Raw genomic sequence first — 11,394 nt, forward strand, 5'->3', positions numbered from 1 at the left:
TCCAGGTACCTGCCTGGGGGATGGCCAGATGGAAGCCTTTGGAGTACCGGCAGAAAGTCGACGTGGCAACGTGCTGCTCCAGCACATGCTCCTGTACCTGACCTGACCTCAAGCTGAGTCCATGGGCCTATTACTTCACCATCACAGACAGGTCGGTGGTCTGTCTGTGTTTTACTGCCTCCTTTCTGGTTTTGTACCGTCTGTGCTTTCCATGCTTTGCCCCCCTGAGGTTTCTGCAAGGCACAAACAGTCCGCCATCACAGTGTCCTGGTGAATCTACCTAAATCCAGGATCACCGCTCATCTGTTCCTCTTTTTTTCACACATGTGGAACCAACTTCCTCATTCTTTTCAATCTCATTCTTCTATCCAGGTCTTCAAGACTGCTGTTCACTACCATCTCAGGTCGTCCCCAATCCAAGACCATGATCTTTTCGATGCTCAATAACTCCTCTCCCCCTCCCCCCCCACCTCCCCTCACTCCACCCTAAGCCATCCTACTTACAAATTTCCAGTTTACCTCCTCTCCACCATATGCATCCTCTCCTGCCACCCTTTCCTCTTCACATGCATTGTTTGTCCCAAGTCTACTTCCATCTCGACCTTCAACTCTGCTGTTGGTGTTTCCCCCTTCTCTCTAATATTCATTTTGCATCCTGTTACGTCATGATCTGTTCAGTGCATTAGTTCTTCCACGAGCCTCGATTATGTGTCATATGCAAAAAAAAAACAAAACAGGTCAGACAAGAGTAGCGAGTCATACCTCATCGCTTCCTACTCTTTGTATGACCATAGAATTGTTGGCAATTTTGGACAGCCCCCAACTATGTGTACAGATGGGAACAGCAAGTGGGCCAAACAGTGTAAAGTGTCTTGAAATTATTCGATATATAATGTAATACAACATGTAATATGTGAATCATACTGGCAGGAAAGTGCCACAACTTCACAGCTCCTGCTGTCTGCTCCCAATGCACTGTCACGTTGTTTTCACCTACATCTCCCACAATGAAGTTCTGAGGTGGCAGCAGGCCTGGGAGGTGTGACATAAGGAACAAATTAATCATGAGAAATGAGGAAATAGTCTATGAAAGTGAAAGCAACAGTCCAACAGGTAACTACAGCAGTATATTTTTGATTACTGCAGATTTTTACACCAGAGCCGCATCAGGTAACTACAGTAGCTTTCACACAACAGCACCATCTCTTTGAAGTTCGACTTGATTCATTTACAACAGACGTGCCTCGAGGGATCATGCATTTATGGCACAAACTGCCTCAAAAGGAAAGGGAATTGATAAAGTAGTTATTATATGTAAATAAACAAATATATACATTTTTATATGTCTATAATATTATAAATATATGATACGAGCAAATACAACCCGTTGCTTCGCTGAGGGGGGTGTGAAGGGGAGGGGGATGGAGAAAGACAGAGAGGTAGGGAGAAAGGGGAGGCAGAGAGGACTGAGGGAAGTGAGGAGTGGATGAAGAAGGGGAAGCTGGGAAGGGGAAAAGATAGAGGTGAGGGGTGGAGGTGGCATTAGCAAAGAGCTTTTGGATATGTTATGCTTAATGACCGAACACAAATACAAAAAAAAATCTCATGTCAGAATACCTGTACACACAACGACACAACAGAGTTTGGAATGTTAACCACTGGCTGAAAACATGAAAGTATCGTTCATGTACGACCTAATGATACCATCAAGCGTGAACATCGAAAACAAAGTGTTGTGACCAGATATCACACTTCGGTACAAAAAAAAAAGAGAGAAGAAGGCATTGCTTAGTGAGTTGTTATTGCCAGTGATTTTGGACTAAACGATGCAGAAATCCAGAAAATGACCAAATACCAAGACCTCAAGAATGAAGTGAAAAGATTTGTTAGGGTTAGGGTTAGGGTTAGGGTTAGGGTTTGTTTGTAACCCTAACCCTAACAGCTGAAGAATGCCAAAGCTGTACCAGTGATAGTTGGAGCTATGGGAATGATGACAAAGAACCTCACAGAGACATTAAAAAAACATCGCTGAGAATATTATTACAAATTAATTACAGTTGGAAGCTATCTCGGGCTCAGTGACGGTCCTGAAGAGAGCCCTCGGCACAACACATTTAAAACAGAAAATTTCACAACTTTGTCCATGAATCGTGACCCCCTGACTGAAATGAAGGAAGATGCTTTGAGCCCACCCTGAGAGGACTCCATTCCACATTCTGAAACCCACATATGTAGATACCAATCAACGACACAGACACACACAAACACACACACACACACACACACACACACACACACACACACACACACACACACACACACACACACACACCTAGACTCAATTTTCCACTATAAGAGTGGGTATACAAAGAGTGGCATGATGAGTTCTATATGTAGAAATATAAGTGCATTCAACTTGTTCAAGATAAGAATCTCAGTGCAAGCTGGATTTGCACACAGGGTGTCCATAAAGTCCTTGTGCAACTTTGAACTTTTCTAACTTTGATGTACATATGACAGAAACAAATTATGAATGGCACATAAAAAGATAATTCATCAAATTTGGTTAATGATGTTGAGTGTATATGGAACATTTTCACAAAAGCGGGGCAGATAACGGTAAAGAACAAACTCAAAAATCAACTTTCTTTGACATTCTCGAAATAGTGCTTGAACCCCTTATAAGGCCTAGAAAAATGTTCAAATGATGTCAGCAACGCAGGATCACCATAATACCTCTGCACTAACTGGACAATATATGCTTGATAAAAATTCTCGGACAGTCTTTACCGTAACCTGATCCGGTTTTGTGAAAATGTTCCATATAATATATGTCAGTGTGTGTGTGTGTGTGTGTGTATCTGTTCGTCTGTCTCCTTCATAACTCCAAAACCTTGTGCCCCCAAACTTTGCATGCATACTGAGGAAACTCCAAAGTGGTGCATGAATGAAAATTAGGTGTTTGAGTTCATTAAAACACCCCTTTTGAAGGTAATTAACAGCCTTATTTATATCCTTTATCAGGCAAATCCTTGGACACCTTGCTCTCAATTGGGTTTTAAAGTTCATCCTCGGCCCCTCTATGGGGTCTCACTCCACCATTTTGTTCGGCCTGCTCAACAATGCCTTGAGTTGGAACAGGCCGCAACAGTTTATTTATGATAAAGCACTCAAAATGGGGTTTTTTACACTTTCCTCACTGACATCATCGAATTCCTGATCTTCATACTTAAGAATCGCTGCATACATCATTCTTGTCAGTGCTATAGTTTTCAAACCAGGAGCTTGGAGTGGTTTCATGCATTCTTGATGCAATTTTCCACGATCGACTCTCACGGTCGAATTAAAGGATATCATCGAAATATGATTTCAGCTTCGAGGATTGGATATCGAGGACTCGCTCCCACCTCTCTCCTCGTACCCCCTGCTCCCGGAGTGTTTTATGACATGTGGTGAGGCGTCGCTCCCCCCCTTCCTTGCTCTCCCACCCTCCTCGTTCCCGCATCACTTTTTCCCACCCCTATCTTCACTCCCTCACCCATCCTCACTCCTCTCCCTCCCCCTCTCTCTGCCACCTGTCTATCTCCTCCCCCTCTTTCTCTCTCTCCCTCCTCGTTCCCCCTTCCTCTCTCGCTCTCTCTCTCACCCCCCCCTTTCCCTCTCCCTTAGTATTTCTGTCTATACTAATAAGTGTGTGTGTGTGTTTGTTCATGTCTCCTCCATAACTCCAATACCATGAAACCTAGCAGACAAACTTTGAGAGCTCCCTGGTCTCAGTGTGTGTGTGTGTGTGTGTGTGTGTGTGTGTGTGTGTGTGTGTGTGTGTGTGTGTGTGTGTGTGTGTGTGTGTGTGTGTGTGTGCGCGTGTGTGTGTGTGTGTGTGTGTGTGTGTGTGTGTGTGTGTGTGTATGTGTGTGTGCGCGTGTGTGTGTGTGTGTGTGTGTGTGTGTGTGTGTGTGTGTGTGTGTGTGTGTGTGTGTGTGTGTGTGTGTGTGTGTGTGTGTGTGTGTGTGTGTGTGTGTGTGTGTTGTACCTGTACTCAGAATGAGATTATGGGTACGGGCTGCCTTTCCATGTCGCATCCCCGTCAATGAGATTTCATACTCTGTTGCCTCTAGAAGACCAGACAGTGTCACACTGTTCTCTGAACCAGGAATTTCCACCACACCTGTACCACCCTCAGCATCCTTAATCTGATCATCTTTCCCTTGATTCTCTGGGGCATAATGGATCAAGAAGGAGTCAAACATCTCCCAAGCACCAAACCAGCTGAGCACAAAGCTGGATGCTGTGATGTCAGAGGCAGCGAGGCCAATAAGAAATGTCGCATCTAATTGGTTAGGAACTGCTTGGTCAGCCATAGATTGCGATGGTGCACGATATATTCCTGGCATGGTTGTAGTGGTAGCTGCAGTTGTTGTGCTTGTCAAATGCAAAACTTGACCCAGATTCTTTGATGACCATGCAAATCCAATAAGAGAAGCTGGATGGATAGAGTGAGAGAGAGAGGGAGAGGGTAAAAAAACATAAAAGATTAAAAATTGTTGAAATTGTGAAAAACTATTGAGTTATTCCAGCTTGAACATTTCAACATGAACAAAACAGCAACATATACTGTATTTAAATATTTTTATTGAGCTTGTCAAAAAAAATAATCTTTTACATCTTATTCTTCAAAATAACAAATTCATGCTTAAAGTAGAAGGGCACTCGGTAGAGCGCATATCTCCACCACATAATATCTGATCCACGAGAACACATCGGGCCCAATCGATACATTTTTGAAATATCAGGCTATGTGTCGTTTTTGCTCCAATCTCTCAATGGTGAAGAATCACTTTGAAAATTAAAACTTCTTGCATCCAGATCCAGATTCGGATCATCACCAAAATCGAATCAATTCTTCCAACCTGTCTATCCTGTCCACCAAGTTTCGGCCGAAACCGTCCACAACTTTTTGAGATTTCGTGCTACATATCAATTTGGCCTGATCTCTGAATAGTGAAGAATCATTTTTTAAAACATTATCAGATCCAGATCCGGATAAGGATCTTCACCAAAATTGAATAAATTCTTCCTTGTCACACACCGAACCTGTCCACAAAATTTCATCCAGATCCGTCCCCAACTTTTTGAGACATCCTGTATACAGACAAACAGACAAACAGACAGAAAGGGGTGAAAACATAACCTCCTTCACCTTCAGTGGCAAAGGTAATTCAAAAAATATGAGTTACCCAACAAGGAACTTCAATGCAGGAGGAGGCCATTAGGCCCATATACCCCGCACAATGGTTGCTACCGATGGTTGTTAGTCCAAGGTGTATCCTTTTTGAATTCCGAGTGTCAGTCTTTGGTATGACTCGACCAGGGTCTGCTCTGAACCACTGACCTCCCAGACTTGGAATGAATACTGTAACCATTACAGTACCGGGTGTGGTTAAATTCACACTTCACATGCATGGTGAGCCAAAGTCAGGTATTAACTACTCAAGACAATGAGAATCCACCAACTCATTGTTATGGTGGAGCAGCTGAGAGAGGAAGGTGTTCCTCTGAACTGAAAAGATAGACGTTAAAATAATTTGTTATGTTCCAGTGAGTGAGAACAGATCGTGATATATTTGTACAGGAATTTAGTTTCTTCTCTTTGAGGTGAACTTATGAAGGAATGGTTTTATTAAAATTTTCATTTTCAACAAATGGTTTGTAACAGTGATTGGTTAACAGGTAAAATTTAAAATGTTTCAAGTAATTTTATTGTAAGGTGGAGGGGACGGGGACAAGAAATGGAAAAAGTCAAATATTATAAACTTGAACAGTACTCGGTAGAACGCATACCTCCCCTGGGCTGAACAGTTTACGTTGTGTATCCCACTGATAGTCCGAATCTGCATATGGACCTTAACCAAAATCGAATTGGTTTGTTCATTTCACCTCCCCAACTACTCCTCCAACTTTTGTCATAATCCATCCACAATGTGTTGAAATATCGTGATATGCAGTAAATCCTTAAATATCGCAGGGGGTATGTGCAGTAAACCCTTAAACATCGCAGAAGTTACATTCCTGGAAAATCCCGTGATATTCAAAACTGCGATAGTTAAAACCAATTTCCTGTGGGACAAAGCGGGTTAGGATCCTGGGCTTTGAGAAAATATAGAGTTCGGTGGGTGAAGCCAAAAATAAATAAATAACATGTTACAGGCAACAACTCACACACACAAACACACACACAAACAAACAAACACACAAACAGAGGACGGAAGTCATCAATATACTTACGAAATCTAAAACAGACAAGGGTGAAAACATAACCTCCGTCCATCTTTGGTGGCGGAGGTAACAATAGCTGAATAATCATATTTGATTTATATGCATGAAGCAGGTGTTACAGTGTGAGGTGTGTCTTTATACATCTGTGGCAATGTCTTAGAAACCACAGTCAGCAAATAAGGAAAATCAAATTTACACTGCCATGTGAGCACTACCAATTAAGAGAGCTCAAGAACTGACGAATGACTTTCGAAGCCAAAAGTCAAAATATGGAAAACGTCACACTCAGCCATAGTTGTTTAATCAGCCAGCCTCTGTTAAGCTTGCAGAGCTATTTTCTTCATTTTTTGTTTTGCAAAAGTCAACATTTTGGGCTGAATGTTCTTAAGTCACCTTACCTCTCTCCTCATATACTCTCCATCAGTCTCTTTAGGGTGGACATTAATTGCATGTTTATATTTCTTTGTTTATAGTGTCCTTTCTTTGTGCGTTTTATGTACAGTATTTTAATTTGTCTTTGCTGTATTGTCATTGACTACTAAATGGTTCACATGATGAAGTCAATGGCCTGTTTACTCTGCTTGAGGTTACCCATATTTCTCCTCGACGAGGGAATGCAAAAGCCAACCTGGTCTCGATGATTTAATTCAAAGCTCGACCGCTGTGCCTGCTCTAGATACAAACAAAAATAGCTTCCCAAAGCCTGTTGGCCTTGTTTGGGTTGAAGAGAGGTCAAACAGATTCCTGCTTCTGCACATAGTCTCTGCTTGCCACTAACATGTGGCAGAGATGCCACATCGAAGGAACATGTCATACTCCTCATTTCCCTGGTTGTTGTTATTGGTAAATACATTACAAAAGGCTCAAGATTGGATATATAGTTTAACCTAAAGGAATTCCAAGATTCATACATATTATGGTGGCTTCAAATGTACAAAGCAGTCGTTTCCTTTATGGATGGTATAAAAAAAGTTTTGGTATCATGTTTATTGCACACTTGAGGAACATACCTCCTCATTAAAATACCGTGCACATGCATACGCACACACAGCCACATATGTCATTGTTTACAGCAAAATGAACAATCACAGCACCTTCAGATTTGCTGCCTTTATGCCATGTTGTTCACATTTGTTTTCCCCTCATTCCCCTAACCCTTCCTCTTCTGTGGTTTACTCAGTTGCTTGGCCTTAGCATGTTTATTCACGTGACTGTAATTTAATCAGCTGCCTTGGCGACTTCCTATCATAAACAAACACCACAGTAAGTTGTCGTATAATCAATCAAACTTTTTATATTTTTAAAAATTTAATGAATCTAAATTTGCACAATTGCAATTTCATTGCGGTCACTGCTTTGGAGTTTTTAGAGGCTTGTCACTATGCTAATTTCCCACTCGATTTTAAACACAACGTCGAAGCAATCAATTGGCCCAGTTTGAGGGAACCTGCAGAAGCATGCAAATAACCTCAAACAAGGGGTAGGCCATCCTAACATTGTAAGATGTGGGACACAGGAATGACAGTGGGAATTACACATTTTATTGTAATATTCACTGAAGCCATATTTCTCACACTCTATAATAAAAAAAAAAAATGACCGTTTTTACAGCCATTTTTCCCTGCTGTGCAGGAGTTTGGCTTTTTCTTGAGGCAATATTTTATGGCCGGATGCCCTTCCTGACGCCAACCCTGGTCACCTCTTACGACACACAGGGATATGGTACAGCTATTCTAACTGGGGCATACACCGGGACCAGTACACTGGCACTCATTTCGCCGACCTCGGAAGGATGACAGGCTGAGTCAACCCCCTGGTGTTAATTCAGCAGCCAACGGGGCTTGAACTCAGGACCCTGGGATCCCAAGCCACTACCCTAACCACTAAGCCAACACCAGGCTTATTTCTCACACTCTGATAAAAAAATTTTAACTCAAAGATGCGAAGCAAAAGTTATTTTGTCGGGATTTTAAGACAACCACAATATTTTTTGTTTTACATACTTGATTTTTTACATATTTTACATATGTAAAATATTTTACATATTTTACATATTTTACATCCATATTTTAATATGTAAAATATGTAAAATATTACATATTTTACATATTTTACAAACTTGATTTACATATTTTACATATGTAGAACTCTTACCATTTGCATGGCATTAAACTTGGAGAAAAACAACACAAAATCAATCGAAAACAAGCTCAAATGAGCTAAGATTCCCGTCCTCTTAGTGCTGACATCATTAGTTTTCAGTTATGTATCAGGTGTGCGGTGAATTATCTCTAATGCCCTATTCGATTCCATCTGAAGTATTCAAAAAGCTTGCATTGTTTTGGAGATAATTGTTTATGCGATTTCCATTGCGATATTATGATGTCATAACTTTTTTCTTGGACGAATTTCCTCAATCTGAGATGGTTACTGTCTGCATGTGAGCTTTCTGCATGAACATGTCAAGATTCAAGATGTTCTGATGAAAACTCTTGGTTGTGAAACAAAAAAATTCAGAAAATAGTGATGACGTCATAAAACGAATATGACGTCATTGTGATGTATCAGATTTGCGTCAAATCATCTGTGCAAATGCCCTGTTTGATTCCCGCAAACAGAATTCAAAAAGCTTCCCTAGTTTCGTAGATAATGGTATAGGCGATTTCCATCAGCAGTGATATTATGACGCCATAACTTTTTTTTCTTGGAGGAATTTTCTAAATCGGAGATGGTTACTGCCTGCGCATGGACGTTATGCATATACATGCTACTTTTCACGAAGATCCGATGAAAACTCTGGACTATGAAACAAAAAATGTAAAAAAATAGGAATGACGTCATAAAACCGGATATGAAGTCATAATGATGTATTATTTGTGCGTTAAATTCTCTCTGCTAATGCCCCGCTCCATTCCCGCAAACAGAATTCAAAAAGCTTTCCTAGTTTTAGAGATAATTTTTTTGGGCGATTTCAATTAGAGGAGACATTATGACATCATAACTTTTTTTCTAGGATGAATTTTCACAATTGGAGATGGTTACTGTCTGTGCAGGGTATTTTTACATATATATGCCAAGTTTCAGGAAGTTTCGATGGAAACTGTCGGCTGTGAAACAAAAAAGTCCACAACAAGAAGAACAAGAACAACAACGTGAGTAAGACTGAGAGATCCTCCACGAGGATCTAAAAAACAATCAAAAATCACTTGAAAATGGGCCACTATTTTGCAATGGATATTGTATTATATTATTTTTGTGGTTGGACTTTCATCTGAATCCATGTTTGAATTGGATTTACATCTTTATTGGTGGTTGATACATTTCTAAATCGAACAAAACTGGTTTAATATAATCATCAAACGCTGAGAACCATAGAGTGGAGATAACCACAACCCGTTTTCCGTTTTATGCCAAAAATAATGATAATAATAAAGCCTCAGAAAGTGCAAAATTTCAGCCACGGCATGGCCTATGTCATGGATTAACACAAATCACATGCACTCAGATCTTATTACCTCTGAAATGGGTGAACGAACACATTGCTGTAATCGACCCTAGCACCCAATGTCATCATCACGGTTCTTTTATGTCACTTGTTTGCTTCATGCCGAATTCATAAACGTTTTCATGTCGATTGTTTGTTCTCCCCACAAAAAGTTTGAGCATAGATGTTAATTCACATGGTCACAAATGATGTCATCACCCATGCACACAAACTTTAGTGGATCATTGCTCAGTAGCAAGCGGTTGGACTTACATCCGTATCCATGTTTGTATTGGATTTGGATCCTTATCCAAGACTGTATCCAATCTCAACAGACATACTAATGAAGTCACAGGATGCTCGGCCCATGAAACACAAGTGCCATATTAAAATCTGCTGCTCGGTGCACAGACAAGGCAAGTTGCAGCAGAACTTCAAAATAAGCAGCAAATTGCTTAATGCAATCCTGCTGCACATTAAGGAAACCATGTCTGGGAAGACATCCAGCAATGCTGGCAGACACCACACAGCTGTTGTTTTCCTGAGTGTAGCCTTGAAAGTCACACAATGAAATGAGCATTTCCCCGAGATCGGTTGCTGCTACAGCAATACGCAATGCAATCAAATATCAAGAACAGAGTGAGTGAGACAGAAACAGTGCGTCGGTGCTAAGTAAACATTACTATTAAGTGATGCTGGAAAATAAGTACGCATGGTAAAAATGAGGTATTTCAAAAGGCTTGGAGAATAATAAGCATGTGTTTAGCCAGGGGAAGCAGTGACATAATAGGATTAGCAAATGAATGGAAAGAGTTCAGAGATAACAAATGCCAGATGTAGGCCAATCTACATTCAGATGGTTGCAGGAATGCCAGCATAAGAAGGGAATTTGATATTTTATAAGAACAATGTGGTGTCCTCACAACACGTGCAAGCCACGTACTAACCTACAACGTCCTTCCATCTATTGTACATACAGTCGAAAGGAAAAGTTCAGATTCCGCAGTTGGTTTCGGAGCATGGAATAGCCTGAACTATTGAAAGATTATTAAAATAAAACTCTGACAATAATATTTGCAATACTGGATAATTATTTATCTTTCAGGAAGAGCTCTTCCAGGAGAATAAGATCATTCAATAATTGAAAAATCATTCAAGAAGAGCTCTACCTCTTCCATGAGCCTCAACTATGGATACAAAAAAGAAAAAAAAGAGTGGTGTCCTGAGGAAAGGAACAACTTTACGTGGTGAACATTGTCATGATAATTATGTAGAGACATATACAATCAGACACATTTAAATGTATCTCAGTTTTCAACCTTATAGTTGATCTGAGAATATTGATGAATATACTTAATTAGGGGAGCTATCTTTGGATCATAGGGTCCTGAGTTCAAGCCCCTGTTTTCCATTTAATTAACAACGGGTGTGGTTCACTCAACCTGTCATCCTTCTGGGGTTGGTGAAATGAGTACCATTGTACTGGTAATAGGGGCAATGCATCAGCAGCACAGCGGTGCCCTGAGCCAATGATGCTACTTGCAGCTATGTGCTGCATACAAAGAAAGTACAGTTGGCAAATATTTCATTTGATCAAAAAAAATACTTCACTATGTAACTATGTAATAATTTTA

The 11,394-nt window shown here is 40.5% G+C and overlaps 1 protein-coding gene across 1 annotated transcript in view; it reads right to left on the reverse strand.

Moving 5' to 3' along the window:
* Positions 1-11,394, reverse strand: part of LOC147035364 (tenascin-like) — an 88,105-nt gene that overhangs the window by 33,731 nt on the left and 42,980 nt on the right. Inside the window, exons 7-8 of the mRNA XM_085897089.1 lie at positions 4,034-4,483; positions 925-1,032 (exon numbers count right to left, since the gene is read on the reverse strand). Of these exons, the coding sequence (XP_085753215.1) occupies positions 925-1,032; positions 4,034-4,483 (558 nt within the window). The remainder of the gene's footprint in view (positions 1-924; positions 1,033-4,033; positions 4,484-11,394) is intronic.

This window comes from Eptatretus burgeri, chromosome 1 (genome assembly GCF_056783735.1).
Source record: "Eptatretus burgeri isolate ZD-2024b chromosome 1, Ebu_testis_v1, whole genome shotgun sequence".
Classification (NCBI taxonomy): domain Eukaryota; kingdom Metazoa; phylum Chordata; class Myxini; order Myxiniformes; family Myxinidae; genus Eptatretus; species Eptatretus burgeri.